The 19,166-nt window shown below is 35.9% G+C and overlaps 3 protein-coding genes across 5 annotated transcripts; 1 reads left to right on the plus strand and 2 right to left on the minus strand.

Annotated features, from left to right (window-relative positions):
- Positions 1-1,282: 1,282 nt before the first annotated feature.
- Positions 1,283-3,828, minus strand: LOC110842680 (protein SET). The gene is made up of 7 exons (XM_022088462.2): positions 3,683-3,828; positions 3,041-3,440; positions 2,868-2,944; positions 2,619-2,785; positions 2,462-2,541; positions 2,285-2,393; positions 1,283-2,203 (listed from the first exon to the last, which is right to left on the minus strand). The coding sequence occupies exons 2-7, from the start codon at positions 3,409-3,411 to the stop codon at positions 2,144-2,146; spliced, it is 864 nt and encodes a 287-aa protein (XP_021944154.1). The 5' UTR covers positions 3,412-3,440; positions 3,683-3,828; the 3' UTR covers positions 1,283-2,143.
- A 792-nt stretch (positions 3,829-4,620) lies between these two features.
- On the minus strand, positions 4,621-18,682 carry LOC110843390 (HEAT repeat-containing protein 5B). 2 transcript variants are annotated; one of them, XM_035847117.1, is made up of 38 exons: positions 18,145-18,682; positions 17,839-18,050; positions 17,606-17,753; positions 17,404-17,509; positions 17,212-17,319; positions 17,043-17,132; positions 16,807-16,961; positions 16,450-16,699; positions 16,120-16,210; positions 15,709-16,012; positions 14,453-14,531; positions 14,219-14,370; positions 13,974-14,107; positions 13,634-13,895; positions 13,454-13,462; positions 13,263-13,337; positions 13,043-13,172; positions 12,757-12,932; positions 12,388-12,669; positions 12,117-12,306; positions 11,833-12,005; positions 11,632-11,755; positions 11,389-11,568; positions 11,121-11,315; positions 10,847-11,022; positions 10,513-10,753; positions 10,330-10,390; positions 10,034-10,212; positions 7,238-7,390; positions 6,982-7,144; positions 6,807-6,910; positions 6,481-6,720; positions 6,199-6,393; positions 5,887-6,035; positions 5,593-5,809; positions 5,446-5,460; positions 5,204-5,349; positions 4,621-5,094 (listed from the first exon to the last, which is right to left on the minus strand). In XM_035847117.1, exons 1-38 carry the CDS (start codon positions 18,268-18,270, stop codon positions 4,921-4,923), a joined length of 5,964 nt encoding a protein of 1,987 aa, XP_035703010.1. In that variant the 5' UTR covers positions 18,271-18,682; the 3' UTR covers positions 4,621-4,920. The 2 variants fall into 2 exon arrangements, with proteins under 2 accessions (XP_035703010.1, XP_021945045.1); XM_022089353.2 differs by lacking the exon at positions 13,454-13,462.
- Positions 7,541-10,022, plus strand: LOC110842773. Of its 2 annotated transcripts, XM_035847118.1 has the most exons (5): positions 7,541-8,540; positions 8,675-8,831; positions 8,924-9,244; positions 9,314-9,487; positions 9,564-10,022. In XM_035847118.1, the coding sequence occupies exons 3-5, from the start codon at positions 8,982-8,984 to the stop codon at positions 9,898-9,900; spliced, it is 774 nt and encodes a 257-aa protein (XP_035703011.1). In that variant the 5' UTR covers positions 7,541-8,540; positions 8,675-8,831; positions 8,924-8,981; the 3' UTR covers positions 9,901-10,022. The 2 variants fall into 2 exon arrangements, with proteins under 2 accessions (XP_035703011.1, XP_021944264.2); XM_022088572.2 differs by lacking the exons at positions 7,541-8,540; positions 8,675-8,831 and having other exon boundaries at positions 8,909-9,244.
- Positions 18,683-19,166: the final 484 nt, after the last annotated feature.

Here is a 19,166-nt window from a genome sequence, read left to right on the forward strand (position 1 = left end):
CTTTGAGCGGCTGCGAGGTTTTTCCCCAGTAATTGCGATTTTTCCAAAAGGGCTTCTGCGAACACAGTCGTAAATTTCAATTTGAATGTGGAATGCTCAAGTAGTACACATTTGGGAGGATTAAATAATGCACCTGTGGCCAAAACTCTAATCAAGTGATCTGCAAGAAAGGACGCTTCACAGCCTCGTGCTGTATCATACACACCGTAGTTGTGACTAAAATACTTTTGATTAACTTGCTGAAACTGGGTCGCACAGTTCCTAGGAGAGAAAAAATCGGGCGAACGTTGTTTCGCGTCAGGTTGATTTTTCATCAATTCACTAATATTTTCCCTGCATGGAAGTTTCAAAATAATCGTCATGATTTAACTCATCAATGAGGAAATAATGAATAGTCAACCAGTTTGGGTTGTCAGGATTGCATTTGATGAAAGCAGCAACGAGTCGTACGTTTTCTGAAGATGTCCACCTTGGGGACTCCGTTCTTCCCGTCGTAGTGGAACTATCAGCACAGAGCCACTTGTCCTCCTTCCAAAGCTCTGTCACGGACAAGGAGGAGTTGGAATCAATTTTGGGGTGAAATAAATCTACTGGCTAACATATCACTAATCAAGACTATAAATAAATAGTTTAGTATATGTACCTGCTATGGTACGTATTAATCAAAAATTAACTAACCTGATTCAATCATGCTTTAAAAATTCCATAATTCATGGCCCGAATAATAAGTTTGAGACTTATTATACGTGGCTCTGTCGCCCTCTTGTTATATTGTTCAATTGTTTTAATATTTATGGTTGATTGAATTCTTCTTAGAATTGTGATTATTATTATGATGGTGATGATGATGGAGTATTTAAACACGTATTAGTGTTACGCTGAACAAAATTGAAATGGCGTCGTTGTTCATTGTGATGATGCTTGCTTGGGGTTCATATCCGATTGTATAATTAGGATAATAAATTTCTTCTCTCTCTCTCTCTCTGGATATCGCCATTTTCGTCGCCAACCAGCTTGTATAAGCCATACAAGTCTGCAAGAACCATCGATTGCAAGGCAAAGTTGAACAAGTCAATAAAGCCATAAAAAAGCGACATGAATAGATCACATTTCATTTTAAGATTTGATTGTTCATTCATGAAATGCGATGCTACTGCAATATAAACTGGTATGTATGTACATGTTGCTCTTATAAATTTGTGTATGTAATGCTAATGCAGTTTCCATCACCTAAGAATAAAGAACCAACTCTCAAGTCGGTCTCTCACCTTACACTCATCGCTTCCAAAATGAAATTCAAAATTTAATTATAAAACAGTGCCCCACAAAAAAAAGCGATTTAGACATAAATTTGTAATCGAAACTAAGGTTCAAATAATCGTACGTTATAATAATAATAATATATATATTTATGTATATATATATATGTATATTATGGTGGCACGTGTACTATTTTATAGTTACACAACAATAACAATCAGTAGTACATACATGCAAAACACCTGCCTACATGTCAATTTAATCTAAAGATCTTATTTATCAGGTTACATTGGAGGGAGAAGTGGTGAAATTATAGTCCAGACCCTTCCACTCTGCCTCCTTTTACGACGTATGGTTTAATAAACTCGCGTCAATCAAAACTTTGTACCAATAAACACGACTCTGAAGGTGGACCTGATCCTCCTCTAGGTTGAAAAATAACAAATGAACATTTGAATATGATGTAACATTCGAATGCAAAATGTCACTAATTATAAAATACAAATCAAAATGATTAACCAAAAAATTAATTTAATTGCATAAAGAAAAAAAAACTAGTCATACTTTATCCTGTTGATTATGTTGCGTTATGCGCAAATGGAGTATATCATACATATAAGTAATAAGTGATTTTGATAGTATGGATCTCATTTAGAAATATTATTTAACCGTGATAATTAATAAAGACGAATATAATATAAAACTAGAAACTAAATGAAGAAAAGAAATTGAGGACTGTATGTAATAAATTTAAATAGCTGATCTTTTCTATCATGTTGAGAGGAAGTTTATCCATCTATGTTAATTGTGTCGTTTTTTTACACATGGTATGTTACAGACACACAGACTGACCGATCAACTATTTGGTAAAATTAAGTTTAACTTATTGGTCGTCATCTTCCTCCTCTGCTTCTTCATCGTCACCTTCTCCATTTTCACCACCCTAAAAAGATGTAGACAAAATCAGAAGATGCATAGCTAAATAATTTAATTATGCTTTGCAAATCCAGCACTAAAATATTACCTCTTCTCCTTCTTCACCAGCGCCTTCATCGCCAGAACCGGCCTCTTCTTCTTCAATTTCTTCCTCTTCCATTACAACAGCATCTTCATCTCCGTCTTCGCCTTCCTCACTGGAAACAATATGTATATAAATGTATAATGTATGAAAAATATACCAGCCATAAAGACAAAGCGTTACCCATCATCATCGTCGTTTTCATCACCGTCTGGTGTCAAATAGTACTGCAATGGGTTAGGCCACAAGTCATCCTTAATGACCTAAAAATAAAAATTGGAATATATGAAAATACAATACATTTCAAAATCATTCTCAGCCTAGGTTGTTAGCATCATACCTCAGCGATGTCATCAGCAGCTGGGTCAGTATTATCGCTAAACCAAGAAAAGAATGTTTTGACATCCAGACCCCTCTTTCTTCGCTGCATAATGATTTCCTTCTGTTTTTTAGACAAGTCCATATTCTCTTTCCACTGAATAACCGTACTAGTTGATTTCGGCTCAGCTAATCATTACATTGAAACAGGTTAAACATTAAACGTTATAATATAAATCATAGGAGATGTTAGGCATTATTATGTACTTACTGTTAGGACCAAGCTGGAATTCTTTAACCAATTCTGTGTTTTCAAAGAAAGGATTTTCATCAAAGATGAATTTGATCCTGCAATTGACAAGAGATTATAATATTTGCATGCCTCACATTATTCATTATCTGATGAGGTATAGCGAAAGATAAAAGTATTAGATAATTATATACCTGAAGCCATTTTCGACATTTTCAAACTCTTCAACTTCCAGCTTATTCAAAAAGTGAAGACAATCTTCCTCCTCTTCATCAATAAGCATGGAGATTTGTGGATGGTTAATAACGGCGTTCACCCAAAAATTGGGAATGCGCTCGATTATCGTGGCTCGCTTGTCGTAAAACGGTTTTCGTAATTTGTTGTACTTTGTCTCCACTTGGAGGATCTCCTTGGACGCCTTTTCGTTCAAACTGTCGAGTTCTCTTTGTGCGTCGTCAATGTCGGTGAGAGCTTGACGAATATTTTCGTCCAACTCGTCGCCACCTTCTTCCTCTCCTACCTCCTCCTCCAACTTCTTCATCTTGCGAGGACTCGGACCACTCATTTCTACTGGCGAAATAGTGACGTATATTTCTGTTATCAACAAAAATCCTGCAGTTAGAGATTATATTCCTTCAATCAAGCTAAGCCCCTCACAATTAGGGTTTAATTGTAACAACCGGCACAACTAAATAAACGTTAGCATAAAAGTTAGCATAAAGTGAACATAAAATAAAAACAACAAGTATCTTTTATCCTAAAGACATTATTGACAATTAAATCAATGTTGGAGGCAAAACTATATGAACTATGGATGGATTAGAAATACGACTTACCGGAAAAATTAGCTTATTTATTGGTATCCAATTCTTGTGTGAGATGAGCCGCCTTCTTGTCGAATGGAGGAGCACCAGGTGAGTGAGTTGCTTTGCCTCTGCTGCAGCCGGACTGTGTGAGACGCTGCTCTGGTGGTGGACTCTCAGGGTGGCTATTCGTTCTCCATGCCTTGGTTCTTACGGGTGGGGAAGAGACGCACAAAACCAACCAACTACATAACTTGCATAACACAATATCTACGTTTGTATGTGTATATATGCAGTATTATATATGACATGACCTGTGTCCTTTATGCATTATTTTACGTATGATAACAATTATTAACAACATATTAGATACTGAATTAGTGAATTTCAATAATGCAATTTACTCTGGAGTTCACCTGTTCATATGTTCATTGTTCATGTTATACACTTACAATATTGTTAGAATATTATTGTTAATTTCGTCATCGATTTGACTAACCTGTAATAATTTCTACGATTTATTAAATCAATAGGCATGTTTTAGTATGAATTGATAATATGAATCAATGGTAGGAACTTGTGAGTCACAAGTTGTGACTATTTCCCCCTCATTTGAGGAAGAGCATGCAAGAGAATAAATTCAAGAGACGGACTCAACCCCTCTCCAATACACAGTTCCCAAGCGGCGGAACATTCATGAAAACGTACACTCATTTATCATCTCCTTTGTCCATTGATGGCAATACATATCGGATTCTCCAGGAGGAGTCATTGTTGCTCATTGAAACATTAGATAATCCGATAATGGTCGTATGGCGACGTTGGGAGACGTCGACATCGTCTATGGAACTGGAGACAGACTTGGTCAAACGGAGGCACATGTACATTCTCCCGCTACGAATCGCCTCCCCTCACAACCTGTCAATCGCTCTATGCCGAGATAAAAGGATTGCATTTCAGAAAACCCAACATTTTGCATGCAACTTTGATTCGCGTACTCTTGCATGTATTTAAAACATTATATTTGTATTAATAATATAATGTCTTACATTACTACAACTAACAACATTAACCGTTTCAAGTTTACAGTGAAAAAAGAATCTTTGGTATTCTGCTAAAAACACCTTATCACAATATCCTACCTAGTTATAATCTTGAATGGTTTATGTATACTTTGATCCATGTTATTGGTAATTGTTGATAATAATTAGGAATGAATGTTTTATTTAAGTAGATTTTTTATAAATTAGAAGAACAACTGTAGCAGCTATTTATTTAAAGTTGCTAAAGTCTGTCTTTAGCTTGATAGTTCCAGGGGCTGGAAGTGCATTTTGTGTCATCGCGTTCTTCTGATTTTCGTCCACTTTGTTAGCTCGGGAGTTTTTGATTGCGTTTTCCAATTTTCCTTTCATTTCAAGAGACTGACTCATCAAGGCTCGAAACTCCTAGATATAATTATATAGCACTGCTTCATTTTCTCCCATTGCAAGAATATACATACATATATCTATAAATGCATTCATGAATAGATGAGTTATTATTATTGCGACATACATCACGGTACTGCAAACCAATTTTCATCAGTTTTTGAAGACATATTTCATGGAGAACTTTCTTGTATGAAGACTGAGGCAACTGAATGTTTGGATCAGCAAGAAAATTTATGAGGACAGGCACTATCAGTGTCAGCATTTGCACACCTGTAAAACAAAAGCACACCGATATTAACAAATTTTAATTTCAATATATATAATTCGATTGTCCCGAGAAGCAAGTAAAAAGCTATACACACCCACCTCGTTCGAAACATCCTGATAATTATAAAGAAAGCAGGAAAAGTAATGCAGAAATAGATTAGGCACAAATATTATTTCTTTTTTGTAAATTTAATTCATGTTAGGTTATCAAGCATGAAGGTCAAAACGACAATAAATAATACATACGTTTTTCTGCAGTCTCTACAATTTGAACAAGAATTTGTATGGATCTGATGCATTCGAGAATGAATTCGAGCTGGGAGTGTGAGCAAACACTTTTAGCATCTTCACTATACAAAAATCTTAAAATCCTTGGTGCAAGGGCATGGATGAATGGTGTAGAAACGCATCTGTCTGACGCTTCAAACAATTCACAGATTATCTTGACAGATTTATGTCGCACCTATTGATAGTTTAATGCAATTAAGTGTCTTTTATGATTTAATATATTGAAGTAATATACATGTTTATAAACCTTACAATTTCTTTAGGACTTTCCAGTACTTGTTGAAATAAATTTATAGATGGGTAAAGTACATTTGGAATTTTTATAAGCTGGGAAGGAGATTCTTTGATGAGAATTCCAATAGCAGCTAAAACTTGTACGTAATTGCAGTCCGCCTCGCCCGCTGATAGAAATTACAAAACCAGAAACTCAATTATATAACAGTAAAAAAAACTTGAAAATCACAATTAAAACAATAATATACTAATTAATAAATTATGATGACGATTAAATTCTGGATAAGTACGTATTCGTTTAGTTAGAGTAGAACCAATCGTTTGACAAACCTGTCTTTGCCATATCCAACAACTTTGCCAGAGTACAAAGGAGATACTTTTGCCATTTCGGGTTTGAATTTAATCTGTGAGTTGCTATTTTGCGGTAAAACTGGAGCACTGATGTGCATGCAGCATCAGAAGCTACAGACTCGCCCAGAATATAAGTTGATAAATATAGAATGGTTGGCTGAACGTCCACAGCAGCTGCAGAAATATAATATACAATATTATCAACCAAAATTATTATTTGCATTGTGTGAGATCCAAGGTAGACAATGATTAAAATTATACCTATATCTGAACAAATATCCGGAAGTAATTCCAAACACTTTACTGTGTCTTCTAACAATGCGTCATTTTCCTTGATGGTACCAGTTGACTTTACTTGAAATCCAGTAGCATTGGAATTTAGAGTAGGAATTTTTTGCATAAGCAAACAAAATACTACTTCTAAAACGGCAATCACGACAGATTTTCCAGGTTCCAAGTTTTCTGAATTCTCATCGTTTGCATCATTTTTATCTTCCGCTTCTAAAAAAATATTAAACACAATTTTACATTATTGCTCCAGAGTACAATTAAAGTACAGATAGTATGTATGACGTTATGAATACTACCATGAGCAATCTTGTTGAAATTCTCTCTCATCCCTTCAATAACTAATTTTAATACTTGTACAACCAGGATCTGAATCTTAATTTCACATCGAGATACTAACTGTCTGTAAAAATGCATTTAAAATAATTTTATTAAAAACATTCAGCCAGTAAGTAATATAAAAGGGTTGAATACCGGTGTAGCACGTAGCAAAGTTCCATTGTCAAAGCTCGATCACGAGATATGACATCTCTTGTCCAATGAGACGTTAACAATGCCCAAATACTCTTCATATAAATCTCAACGTCTTCAATTGTTTCAGAAAATGGTGCCTTACAGAGAGCTTCCATAGACAATCCTAACGATATGGCACAATAAATTATCAATTTAAATAAAATTTGGAGTGCATTACTTCAACTATATACTGTCGCATGTTATATTAAATATTTACCCAAAACAAGAAAAAAGCGCTCAATTTTCGCATCCGATTTTTGACTTTGATCTTCACCCGGAGATGAATTTAATTTTAAGTCTGGTAACGTCGTTACACAAACAGCACAAGCATGTAGTATTGGAGGCCACGAAGCTTTATAATACGGTCGAACTATAATAAATACACGGCGATAATAATAAATACAGATTAATTAATAAACTATAGTATGACAAATAGTAATACTAAACAGAGGGACTTAATCAAGTGGGGGTGAGAGGAGACGCGGAAAAACTTAAATCTCAACGTTGTTTACTTTTCCACTCGTCGCTTCTTCTCCGTTCTCTCACTCTCTTATCAATGTAGTCCCACTTAAATTTGAATTACTTGCAAAAAAAGATAATACGTAATATTAACTAGTCTCAGTTCAGTGTAGGTATCGACTCAACTTAGTGATAGACGAAAGATAAGCAGTTTCTCCGGTTTAAGTTGTCAAGTCAAGTTTTAAGTGCGGTGGTGATACAAATAATGAGAAAATGGATAACGCTTTAAAAAATAGCAATCTTGCCAGAGGAGAACTGAAGTGCAGTTTATGTGATAAGAAGTACAAATCGGTAGCGTCATTAAAGATTCATATGAAAAGTAGTCATGAGAATCGTGGAAAGTTTGTGTGTAACAGGTGCAATAATACTTTCGACTTCAAACACACATTAAAGATGCAAACAAACAAATGTGTCAGTAGTCAGAAAGAAAACTCAAAAGGTAATCGAAAAATAAAATGTAAGTTCTGCGCTATGACTTTTGACAAACAGAATCCTCTAACTCTCCATATGAAACGTCTACATTACGACGCCGTGTATAAGATCAACTGTCCCAAATGTGACAAAAAATTTCCCAATCATGCTGGTTTAAGAGCACACAACAGTACCTGTCACAGTTCGAAGGAAAAAATACGTTGCTCAAATTGTCCATTTACTTGTTTCAAAAAATTTAACCTACAAACACATTAACAGCAAGCATTCAGATAAAGGAACCAAGAAAGCGGAAGAGAAGGAGCAACTTTCACCTGCAGAAATAAGTCTCGAAAACTACCGTCAATATAAAGCAAATCCCGGTGATAAAGTTGTGCCATGTGTCATAATAAAAAGTGAATACTATTTGAAGTTGATTAAACAACAGTTTCAAAATCTTGAACTTGTTCGACTTGAGACGCCAGTTGTTTTTGATGAAGTGAGTGGGCAACGTCATAAGCCGGGGTGGGGCTATAAGTCTGAGGATAAGAACACAGATATTTCCTACGTCCAACTTACAGAAGAAGAACTGTGTAAGTAATAATAATCAGATATGATGATTAAAACTAGTAATCTCTTAATTATGTTAAAATATGAAAGTATGTATGCAAAATGATATGATGGAATGAACAAATTACTTATCTATTCTACTTTTTTTGGTTTGTAGTGACTTGTAAGAAAATATTCGGATACATATGGCGAGATGGGGTGACTTTCGAGATCGTGGATGTGTATTTTGGCCTGCATGAGGAGGATTCCATACTAGCAGCAGAACGAAAATGGAAAGAAACCATCCACAACAAAGATAAAGGCTGTACTGATAGGTGGGTATATTAATTATTGTATTACTACTCTGGAGAGTCAAGTTTCAAATTTTATGTAGCTGAGACTAAATAATTCTTATTTATTTTCACAGGATTCTGTTCAACAGCGGGTGTTTCTTCGATTCAGAGGAGGCGTTTGAGGTCACAGGCATGGTGGCAACATCAAAGTGGGTCGCAGGGCAGCTCAAATGGTTTACACGTAACGAAACTGGGTCTATCTGTTCCGTCAAACCTAAGGAATGCTACGGGTGGCTCGCTAATTATCATGAACAACTCCGAGCCGCCTTACGGTCAGTTAATCACCTTTGGCTTGGACCAGCCGTAACTGTCCAGTTAGACAACAAGGAGGAGCTAATTATGGCAAGACGAGAGTTGGAAAAATGTAGGGACGAGATGTATAAGATGGAAATTGGGTGAGTAATGTTATAATTTTCATGATGATTGGAAACGCATAACTCATTTCATTAATACTTGTATTTAAGGTTGAACGATAAGCTTTCAATCCTTACGGCGGAAAATTCTAACCTGACGGTGCAGAACTCCAATCATAAAGCAGAGAATTGCAAGTTACTACTGCGTTTGCAATCGTGGAAGAAGAAGCAACAACAGGCCAGAAATGTGAACCGATTACTTCTGGTGCAGAGAGGGCGACAAAGGTATGCATACATTTTGCTAATGGTTCCATCAATATGTGATATAACAATGTGTAGTCTAATTATGTATAATTTGCAGTTCAAATGCAGACGTTCCGTGCTTTTTGCCTGTGACTTTTAAGGTGGATGAAGACGGAAACTTGAAGCAAGAAGGTGAACCCAACTTCGACATATGCAGGGAGGAATCGGCGCATGATGAAGATGAAGAGTCAAGCAGTGATGACGACGACGGCGTCGAGTATGCAAGAGTCCCTACAGTTTCAGATCTCATCAACGTTGTCACGAAAGTGCTTGACCGTTCAGAATCCTCTACCGAAACTAGTCCTAATGGTGCTAATCCAAATCATGAGACTGACCCGTGTGATGAAAAGACTGAACCTAACCGAAAAGTGTTCGTCGTAAAACTATGTGATTGATTATTTGTCGTTCTTATATATTATTAAATGAACCTTTTTCGGTGCTGTTATTACCTAAGTATTATAAATTTATGAACGTGTTGTCATAATAAAACAAGCATTGATTGATTAGTTATCTATAACTAAGTCTTACCGACATCTTTAGCTTCGTTTACAAAGAACGCTCCACCCTCCCGTGGCAGTTGGGGTGCAAATTCTGGGGGTAACTCAATAAGAGCTCGATCACGAAGGGCAGATAACCATAATGGTGCTAACGTTTCAACTTCTGGGTGAACAAGTTTCAGTAGATGATTCTTAAGTTTGGCATCCCCTCTGTCATTATACACAAAAATATATACAATTATACTTACTACCAGAGCATTATGCAGTATATATTTGTATGTATAAATGAAACGACTATTAAATATAAATTGTTATTGGCGTACATACCTTAACATATCACTTAGAGAATCTCCAGTGGATAATCCATTTTCAATGGCAGCAATAAATACTTGGGTCATGCAAATAAACATATTAATAAATAAAATTATTCCTCATTCATGTTACAGAGTGAGTTAAATTGAGACATTTTATGCAAATACAAGCTGGAGAAAAACGGTATGAACACCTTACCTAATGCCCATGCTTTGAGAATTGATAATTTTTCTAGAGTATTGGCACTTTCATTAAAGTCAGGTAAAGTCGGTTTTGTACGGATGTTCTCAAGAGCGGAAACCATCAAAGTGTGCACTCTACGAAGATCTTCTCCTCCTTGACTGTTACCCACAATCCAAGCACTGCAAACTCTGCATGCTGTAGATTTGACTGCTGGATCAGTTTCTACTGAAAATGCCGGTCGAAGTGCGGCACTGACCTATTGGCAAAAAAGGTAAAAAATTAAGGGTAATTAATCCACCAGCCGGTACAAATCTATAGTGCTTGGTGCGATTTTTTTGTGAACGAATACCTGCGCCTGAAATTGTTCAAGAATTGATGCAGAGGGGAAATCTGGATCTTTTAGCTGAGCAAAGTTATCTACGATAGTCTCAAGATTCAGAAGACCTTCCAGCCTAAGTTGATCAGAGTTGCTGGTTGCACCCATGAACGCCATGCGAATAAGATCTGATAAATGCTTGAGAAGTTCTAAAATATACCAATTATAACAACATAATTAATTCATTGAGTATGGTTTAACGATTAAGCAAATTTCTTTGCAATTTTTGACGTAAATAAACTCTAACCTGGCCCAGTCTCATTTTTAATATACGGTGATGTTATCATAATTTTTCTAACGCATTCAGCCGCAAACACTCTAGTGGTCCATTTAGAAGCATTTCCTTGATTTAAAACACTATTGTTTTCTTCAGAGACCTTAAATTCTTCGTCATCTTCTTCGCCTCCAATCTCGTCTAATCCAGTATCTGTCGAAGCCATATCTAATAGACAAATAAAATATTAATTTATGCAAGACACAGTCATTCCAATTTAAATGGATACTCATTTGCTCACCACAAGTTAGTATACTCTTGCATAATGCAATTACAATTTGAAGCTCTTGTTTATCCGCGGTGGCGGAAATGAGAATGTTAGTCAGCGTATCCTTAACTCCTTTTCGAAGAATCTCGTCACTTTCTATATCCAACATTGCAAATAACGCCCCACTAATGCCACATTCCACAAATGGACATTCTGGAATATATAAGATGTCGTGAATTTAAAGTCCGTCATATTTTAAACAAACAAACCTTCTACCTTCTTCAGCTTGACATATTTTGGCAACATATCTAGAAACAATGTCTGCCTCCCTTTGACAAAACTGCCTCATGCAGTCAATAGCTGATCTACGAAGTAATAAATTACTGCTCCGTATCGACCTCTAAAAGCGGAACAAAAAATAAAGAATTGCATATATTTGTCTTTCCTCGATAGTAATTGTTCTGTTTCGTTACTTACATATAACACAGGAATTACAACATCATAGTTAATCTTTCCTCCAAATAAGTGTATTCGTTGGAAGCAAGTAATTCCTTCGTTTTGAACAAGTGGATGTTCCTCTTCTCTTGTCATTATGGCGCACCCAATCTCAAATGACTTTTTCATAGAATCTGTGTCAGCCCCACCACCAACTATTCATGTTATATATATATAAATCATATATATATATATGATTTAGTTTTGGTTTGAAAATTAGGATTGGTAAAATTCATATGAATATGGTTACGATGCATAGTATTCACCTTGTAGCTCTGGTCCCATTCCAGTGATTAATGCGGTCATCATTTTCCCAGTTGCCTGTCTTAAATCTACACTATAGAGCGGTACAGTGGTAATGGATTTCATCACCAATTGTAGTGAAGGTTCAACATAAGATCTAAACAATGGACCACCAGTGTCAGCAATTAATGCTAGCGAGTGTAATGCCCAAACCTAAATATCAAAAATGGATTTAATATAAATATCAATGTATTGCTAATAATTATTACATAGTTTTAATATTGAATTACATACCTGGGTTTCTGGCGATGAATTATCTTGAGCTAAATTAAGGAGGATAGAAACGCTAGCATGTTGATGCCTCGAACTGGCCATCCCACCCAAATATTTATGTAGGCATCCTAAGGTTAAAGAGTGACCGGTGCGACTAGAAACTTCTCTTGAAGACTTTAACTTGTCGGAACAATACTGTGTGAGTTCTAAGGTAAAACTGGAATCTGCAACAACCTGAGCAATTCGACCCACTACTTCAGACGATGCGCATCTTATAGTACTGCTCGCATGTCCAATATATGGCTACACAAAAGACATCATATTATATATAACAGACCAACAGCACATTATTACGTCGTCTTATTATATGCTTTATTATAGTGGTTATACCATCACTAATTGCTGTGAAATAATTTTCAGCTCATCGCAACCCTTCCCGTCTTTCTTGCCAAGGCTGCATTCTACTCCTGATGTCAGTTTTCGAATATTTTTCATTGCACATAATACTCCACAAAATATATTCACAAGTACAGCTTCCTTTCGATTATATTTTGTCACTTTCAGACCTGTACATAAATGGCAAGCACATATTCACTGATGATTGAAATAGATTATGAATATAAAAGCCTCTATACTGCAAGTCATAAATAAATTATGTACGTATATGCACACTTACAGTCGACAAAGTGTTCAATTAATTGAGTCCTATGCTTAGTAGAGATGTAGGGAAACAAAAGTCCAAACAATTCTATTGCTGCATCAATAACTGATACTCCCAAAGGTAATGGGACTGGAACAAGTACGCCCTATTAGAAATAAATAATCCGAACATATTATGCATTAGATTCGTTCCCACTAAAAATGCTGTTACGTATAAATCAGTTATGATTGCATACATCTGGGAGATTTCTATACAAACTGCAAGGATCATGTTCCACTGCGCCAGAGCCAGCAGCTCCTGTGGGTTGAAGCTGGAAAAAAATATACAATTGAAAGTAGAATTGATACTCTGGAAAATATCAAATATCTGGCATATTAGCGCAGCTTTATTATTTTTTGAAAAAAATGCAGAAAATATTCAGCCCACCTGGTTAACCTATATAAAGGTACATCACACAGGCAGCAAAAGCGGCAATAAATTAGTAACCACACCCCATTGTTAGTAAAAAAGCCAATATCGTTTGATAGGTTAGGGTATTATGTATTTAAAATGCGATATTGTCCTATAATATATTTAAATATATATATATATATATATAAGCCTTACCTGATCTTCGATAGCAATGTGATCGCTGACCAATGAGTTAAAAATTGCGTTAGATTGGCACACACGTGTAAACAAGGATGTCGTTGTGTTGGCCACATTATCGTTTAAAGTGAGTTCCCATATTACAAATCTTAGCATATGAGTGTACGACCGTTCAAAAGAGGTTGGGTTGATTCGAGCAAGGGCTTCATATAAGCGAAACCGCAACAGGGCTGCAGAGGCCTTAAGCTGTTGTCCATAGCTTTTCAACGTCGCTGAAAGGCTGAAAATAAATGCATATATGATATATAATACATATATATCTGTGTTTATGCAAATATGGTGTACATAAATAATTTACTTTGTCATCATTGCCAAAGCAGATTCAATAGGTACAAGAAGTCTGGTTGTAATTTCCTCATTAACTAAATCCGGACAATGGAAGAGAAAGCTGTGGATGGAAGACAATGCTCCAGCTCTGCCTTCAAGTGTGACCTTTAGCAAAAGTATTTTAGTGATACCCATACAATATACAAGTCCCTTCCAATTAGTTGTTATAATCTTGACATTTAATCATATTTGTGTATATGTCGTTGCACAACTTACTTGCCAAGTAAAAACATCTCCACGGGCTTTCTCGGATTCTAGCTCTTTGGCAGTCTTTGGAAATGAATTTCTCCACAACAGCAACATTCTAGGTAAGAGAGACTTGACAACGCTGTTTCCCAACGTCATGATTGCACCGATCATTAACCACCCTGAAAAAACAAAACGCTTCAACATTGATCTCTCTTTCCTCTCCCTCTCTTAGTCTCTTACATATATGTAAGAATCACTTACCTGCTGCTGATCGCTGAATTGACAAGCGGCTGCTCTGACTGGCACTTCTTAAAAGTTCTTCAGCAGTATTGAATACAATCTATACAAAATTGAATAGAACATGGTTGCTGATTGCAATACTAAATAATATGTATGTATATATGTACATGTAGAATGTACGTATGTCAGTCACTACCGAAATGTTTTGATTTGCGGACCATACATGGCAATCGTTTCATGGCAATCATTACATTGCAATTTTTACATTGCAATCCTTATAACGCGTTATCATTACATAGCATTATCACTACATGGCTTCATTATTACATCGCACATCATTTCATTGCATTATCCTTACACAGCTTTATCATTTCATAGCATATTCGTTTAAAATCAGCCAGTAGAAATTGTGTCATTATTAATTGAAATTCTTAAAGACTATTTTTCTCAAGTACTCCATATTATTATGTTATAAGTCGTCTAATCTATATTTTCAACCGTTTCTTGTATTTCTGGAGCTCCCATGAACTATAAAAAGTTGGTCAAACGGAACTGGCTAGAATTTTCAAAATCCGACCGAAATTGGCAATTTAACATTAGAATTAAAATACTTGGCTGAGTTCTCGTACACTCGTCGGATGCTGCAACATATTTAAATGGAATTAAAATTGCGGTTAATTTTAAAAGGGGAATGTTTAACTGATCATAGTAAAGTTCTTCGTTACTCATACGTAATAATTACTCGATTTTGCAATGTGAGGGTGAAATTTCCCTAATCTTTTCCTTCGTGTCCTCCGAGTTCCCAAAAGTTTTTTTCTCTATGTGGTCATATTAACCCGTTTAAATTACTATTAAATAGTGTAGGAATAATTATGGTCGAAAGTAGAATTAAATTATGATCAGTTAAATAGGACCCCTTAAATAAATCGAGAAGTGTTGGAAATGCAACTTGAGCTAAAACCAGTTTGATATTGAACCCAAAATCTGAGCTTCTAAAAAAATCTTTAAGAAATTTAAGAGGGTTTTTAATTGAAATTTAAGTTCTTTAAGAGATTAAGATGCTATGTAACTGTCATGCAATGCAAGGATAATGCTATGTAAAGATACGCCATGTAGTGATCATGCTATGTAGTGATAAAACTATGTAGGGATATACCATGTAAGTCACTGCCATGTAAAAATTGCTATGTAAGGATTGCCATGTATGGTCCGCGTACCAAATGTTTTATTAATGACCAAATTACACCAAATATGCTGCAACTGACTAGTGTACGTACCTTTCCAGTGGCGTGAGGAATTCCCAAAGGCATATGTCTCACTCCTCCTAAAATGGCTGAAAGAGCTGCACTATACCCGGAGACTGCTTCCGGCGAAGCTTTCATGTTATCTAGAGCTTGCAGACAGCGCTCAATACACTTGTACGACATGGATGGAATGGCAACACATAAACAACGAAGAGCCCACGCGGCAGATAATCTCGTAGACTGAGATGGGTGTATTAAAACGCCAAAGATTCCATCCAATAAACCTAAACCCTGATCTGTAACAAGGTGGTGCATGGAAGTCCCAAGGTTAATAAATCTATAAGAAACAAGGGAATATTGCCCTGAATTTTTTAGCGGTACAATGAGTATCCTATATTAGGTTATAAGAGGGGGATAATAAATACATGTAAATTTCGTTCTTACAAAGCAGCCATTTCTTGTAATGCGCACACTAGCAAATGTTGATTAAAAATTGTTTCTTGATTGATTTCCTTTGCATTTTCTGGGCTAAAGTCTAAAAAATAGAAACTTTCGTTAGTTCAGTTATACATAAATTGTGTCTCATCTTCATAGTTTACAGTCCAATTTGCATAGCATATAATTTTATACCACAGTCTCGACTCAGAAGATTTGTGAAGCGCATAGTGCCGCATACATTTTTCATTGCGATGGTTTCATGAGATATTCAGCTTTTTTACCATCTATACCTACACGTACAGACATAAGCACTTTCTCCCTGTCAGGTATTCTTACCTATAGAATTCATTTGCTTCAACACTGTGGCTGCCAAAACTTTTAGAGCTGAGAACTGGGCCTTTTCTCCCAATAATCTTCCAAATGACCGACGTAGAATAAAATTAACACATTTTCGTGAGTAAACTGCGTCAACGTGAGACGTTGCGGCCTTGGGATTTGCTACAAGTTCGAGAATATGATTCGTGAAAATATCTAAATTCTTTTCCAACCATGATGATCCCATTTTCTCAACAAATGACACGTACGCCTAGAATAAGAAGAATTGCAGTTACAATTAAATTACTAAATTATACTCTAATACATATTTAAATCGTCCCATATTATTTTCTATATACATATGCATATAGTACATACATGCGTCACTCCAACTCGAACCTCTCGATTCACTCCAGATCCTCCCTTAATAATTTCGCCTTTTAAGAAACTCGTAGCTCCTCTTAGAAAGCCAGTCATCAAGACACCGAGGCCTTCTTGCAGAGATACTGCTTTTGTCCCTTTCTGCGTGGCTGCTACAACATTGAGTGAAAATTATAAATTATTTTTGCTGTTCCTTTATTAGACATGTACCGTTTTGTCATATGCATACTCACTGGAAGTCATTGATCCTCGTCCTTTAGCTGCAGGAGGATTTTGTGTACAAGAAATAATACACCCAAGGAGACTTGCTATTGCGACTCGACCTAGTACGAACATATACGAATTATTAAATCAAAGTCAAACTGTTTGACTTTAATTTGATAACTTCTACAAAATACGTGCCATCATAATCCACTCCATCAAGCCCCCGGAAACACAATGATGTTAAACTTTCCAACTCTGTGGTGTACAAGAATGGTGCCGAGCTCATCATTTCTTGAATACATTTTGCTGCAAATATTTATGTTTGAGAATTTTACAATCCAACACATTGTTATATATATGTTTAAGGAAAAAATAATTGTACGACCGAACCTGCTGCAGTCCGAACAGCCATTACACGATCTATTATGCAAATTCTCGCTATTCTGTAAACTTCTTTGTGCACGCTGGCAGCAGCAGTGTCCATCCCTCGGCAAATCTAAATCAAGATATAAATAATTTGTACAAATGATACTAATTCGTAACGAAAGAGTTGTCTCATGAATTGCTTCGTAATATGTATATGTATTACTACCTTCTCAAACGTCAACATTGTCTCAATGCGAGATTGCGATTCCATATTTTTAAATGATTTGCTCAACAACTGGACTGTCTCTTCATAAGAACGACCCATCATTCGACCCAGTTTCTCGTACATTTCCCCCAAACATGCAGTAGCAGCTCTGTAAACATATTACAGGTGATATCACTACTACTGACTACTTTAATAGCTAAAGTAAAATAATTAAATCGCAAATTAAAACTTACAGCTTAATAGCCAACGATGAGGGTGAATCATCTTTAGTTTTAAGAAGATCATTGCATTTATTCACTGTGTCAAAGAGAAGGATTGTATCGCCAACAATGAATAATGTTGCCATTGATCGCGCAATGATGTTTCTTGCCGCAGAACCAGGTCCATTTTGAATCGCTTGGAGCAACTGTTCCACCAATTGTTTCTGAAAGTTTTTCAACTCCACCTACGCAAAAAAATGAAAGACATTGAAACATTCAAAATCAAACAAAATAAGACAAGCTATGATAAGCAAAATATGATAAGCTTGTAATTCTAACCCGGGATATTGACGACAAGACAGTTTCCACATGACGCAACCATTGCAAGATAAAAATTGGTCTTTGTATTTCCGAAAGTTGAGCAAGTGCTTGTTCATTGAGCAGAATAAATTTTGCGCGTTCCATTTCTTATGAGTATTACAATTAAAAATTATTAAACATATGCCGATTCAAACCACACAAAAATTAAAAGTGACTATTTGTAAATCAATGTTTTTTTAATCAGCTGGTCCTTTACTTGAATAATATAAAATATCGGAATACATTTTTATGGGGATGGGAATTCGCTTCAGCTTTAGTTCAGCTGCTCAAGAAAATGAGAAATACTAAATTGAACTAGCACCAATGCAATATTGTGTTTGTGTCAGGCTGGATTCTCACTTTCACTCTCCTCCAACATGACATTTGCATTTTGTCATATTCTTCTGTTTTAGATTACCACTGGTATATAATAAGTTAAGAATGGAACGAAAATATGCGATTATACAACCGTCAGTGTAAATAATACTGTCTGGTGGATGTGCTGGAGAAGGAAGACAGGTAAAGTGAGACTGAGGACGATGAGCAAGTTTCTGGCTGGATAAAACCCGAATCGGGTCCGGGACTTACATATATCCAAATGTGAAAAAAATCTACGGTGCATTTTCTAGAGTTCATTTGCTTCAGTTTTCTTATATTCGTTTATTAAGATGACATTGAATGAAATGAACCTCCTGCCTTCATAATTTCGGAATGCATGCAGATGCAGGAGTACTGACTTAATACTGATTTCATTAAATGCCTGAAACAAAATGCATGCCCATGCACTAATATTATATTACATAACATTTTCATATCTACTACTTGTTGTACGCCTGCATCTTTTGTGCAACGACATTCGACTTTCATTGCCACCAGAGATAGAAAAAGAGTTTTCATAGACCGAGAATCGTATTATGAAGTCGGTGAAAGCAAAAGGTGTCCATTTAACCAGTAGCGTTCACCATTTCACCTTCTCTCGCCCATCGTACGTATACGTAGAA

This window comes from Folsomia candida, unplaced genomic scaffold, assembly GCF_002217175.1.
Source record: "Folsomia candida strain VU population unplaced genomic scaffold, ASM221717v1 Fcan01_Sc002, whole genome shotgun sequence".
Lineage (NCBI taxonomy): Eukaryota > Metazoa > Arthropoda > Collembola > Entomobryomorpha > Isotomidae > Folsomia > Folsomia candida.

Excerpts from the sequence above, each read along its gene's own strand:
- LOC110842680 (XM_022088462.2), bottom strand. The coding sequence starts at position 3,411 with ATGAGTGGTCCGAGTCCTCGCAAGATGAAGAAGTTGGAGGAGGAGGTA. Across the intron at positions 2,542-2,618 it reads CTGCTGATGACATCGCTGAG|GTCATTAAGGATGACTTGTG; the intron begins GTATGATGCTAA and ends TTTTATTTTTAG. Across the intron at positions 2,204-2,284 it reads CTGGTGAAGAAGGAGAAGAG|GGTGGTGAAAATGGAGAAGG; the intron begins GTAATATTTTAG and ends ACATCTTTTTAG.
- LOC110842773 (XM_035847118.1), top strand. The coding sequence starts at position 8,982 with ATGGTGGCAACATCAAAGTGGGTCGCAGGGCAGCTCAAATGGTTTACA. Across the intron at positions 9,245-9,313 it reads ATGTATAAGATGGAAATTGG|GTTGAACGATAAGCTTTCAA; the intron begins GTGAGTAATGTT and ends CTTGTATTTAAG. Across the intron at positions 9,488-9,563 it reads GTGCAGAGAGGGCGACAAAG|TTCAAATGCAGACGTTCCGT; the intron begins GTATGCATACAT and ends TATAATTTGCAG.
- LOC110843390 (XM_035847117.1), bottom strand. The coding sequence starts at position 18,270 with ATGGAACGCGCAAAATTTATTCTGCTCAATGAACAAGCACTTGCTCAA. Across the intron at positions 17,320-17,403 it reads GGCTGTTCGGACTGCAGCAG|CAAAATGTATTCAAGAAATG; the intron begins GTTCGGTCGTAC and ends AAATATTTGCAG. Across the intron at positions 14,371-14,452 it reads AATTCAGCGATCAGCAGCAG|GGTGGTTAATGATCGGTGCA; the intron begins GTAAGTGATTCT and ends TTGTTTTTTCAG.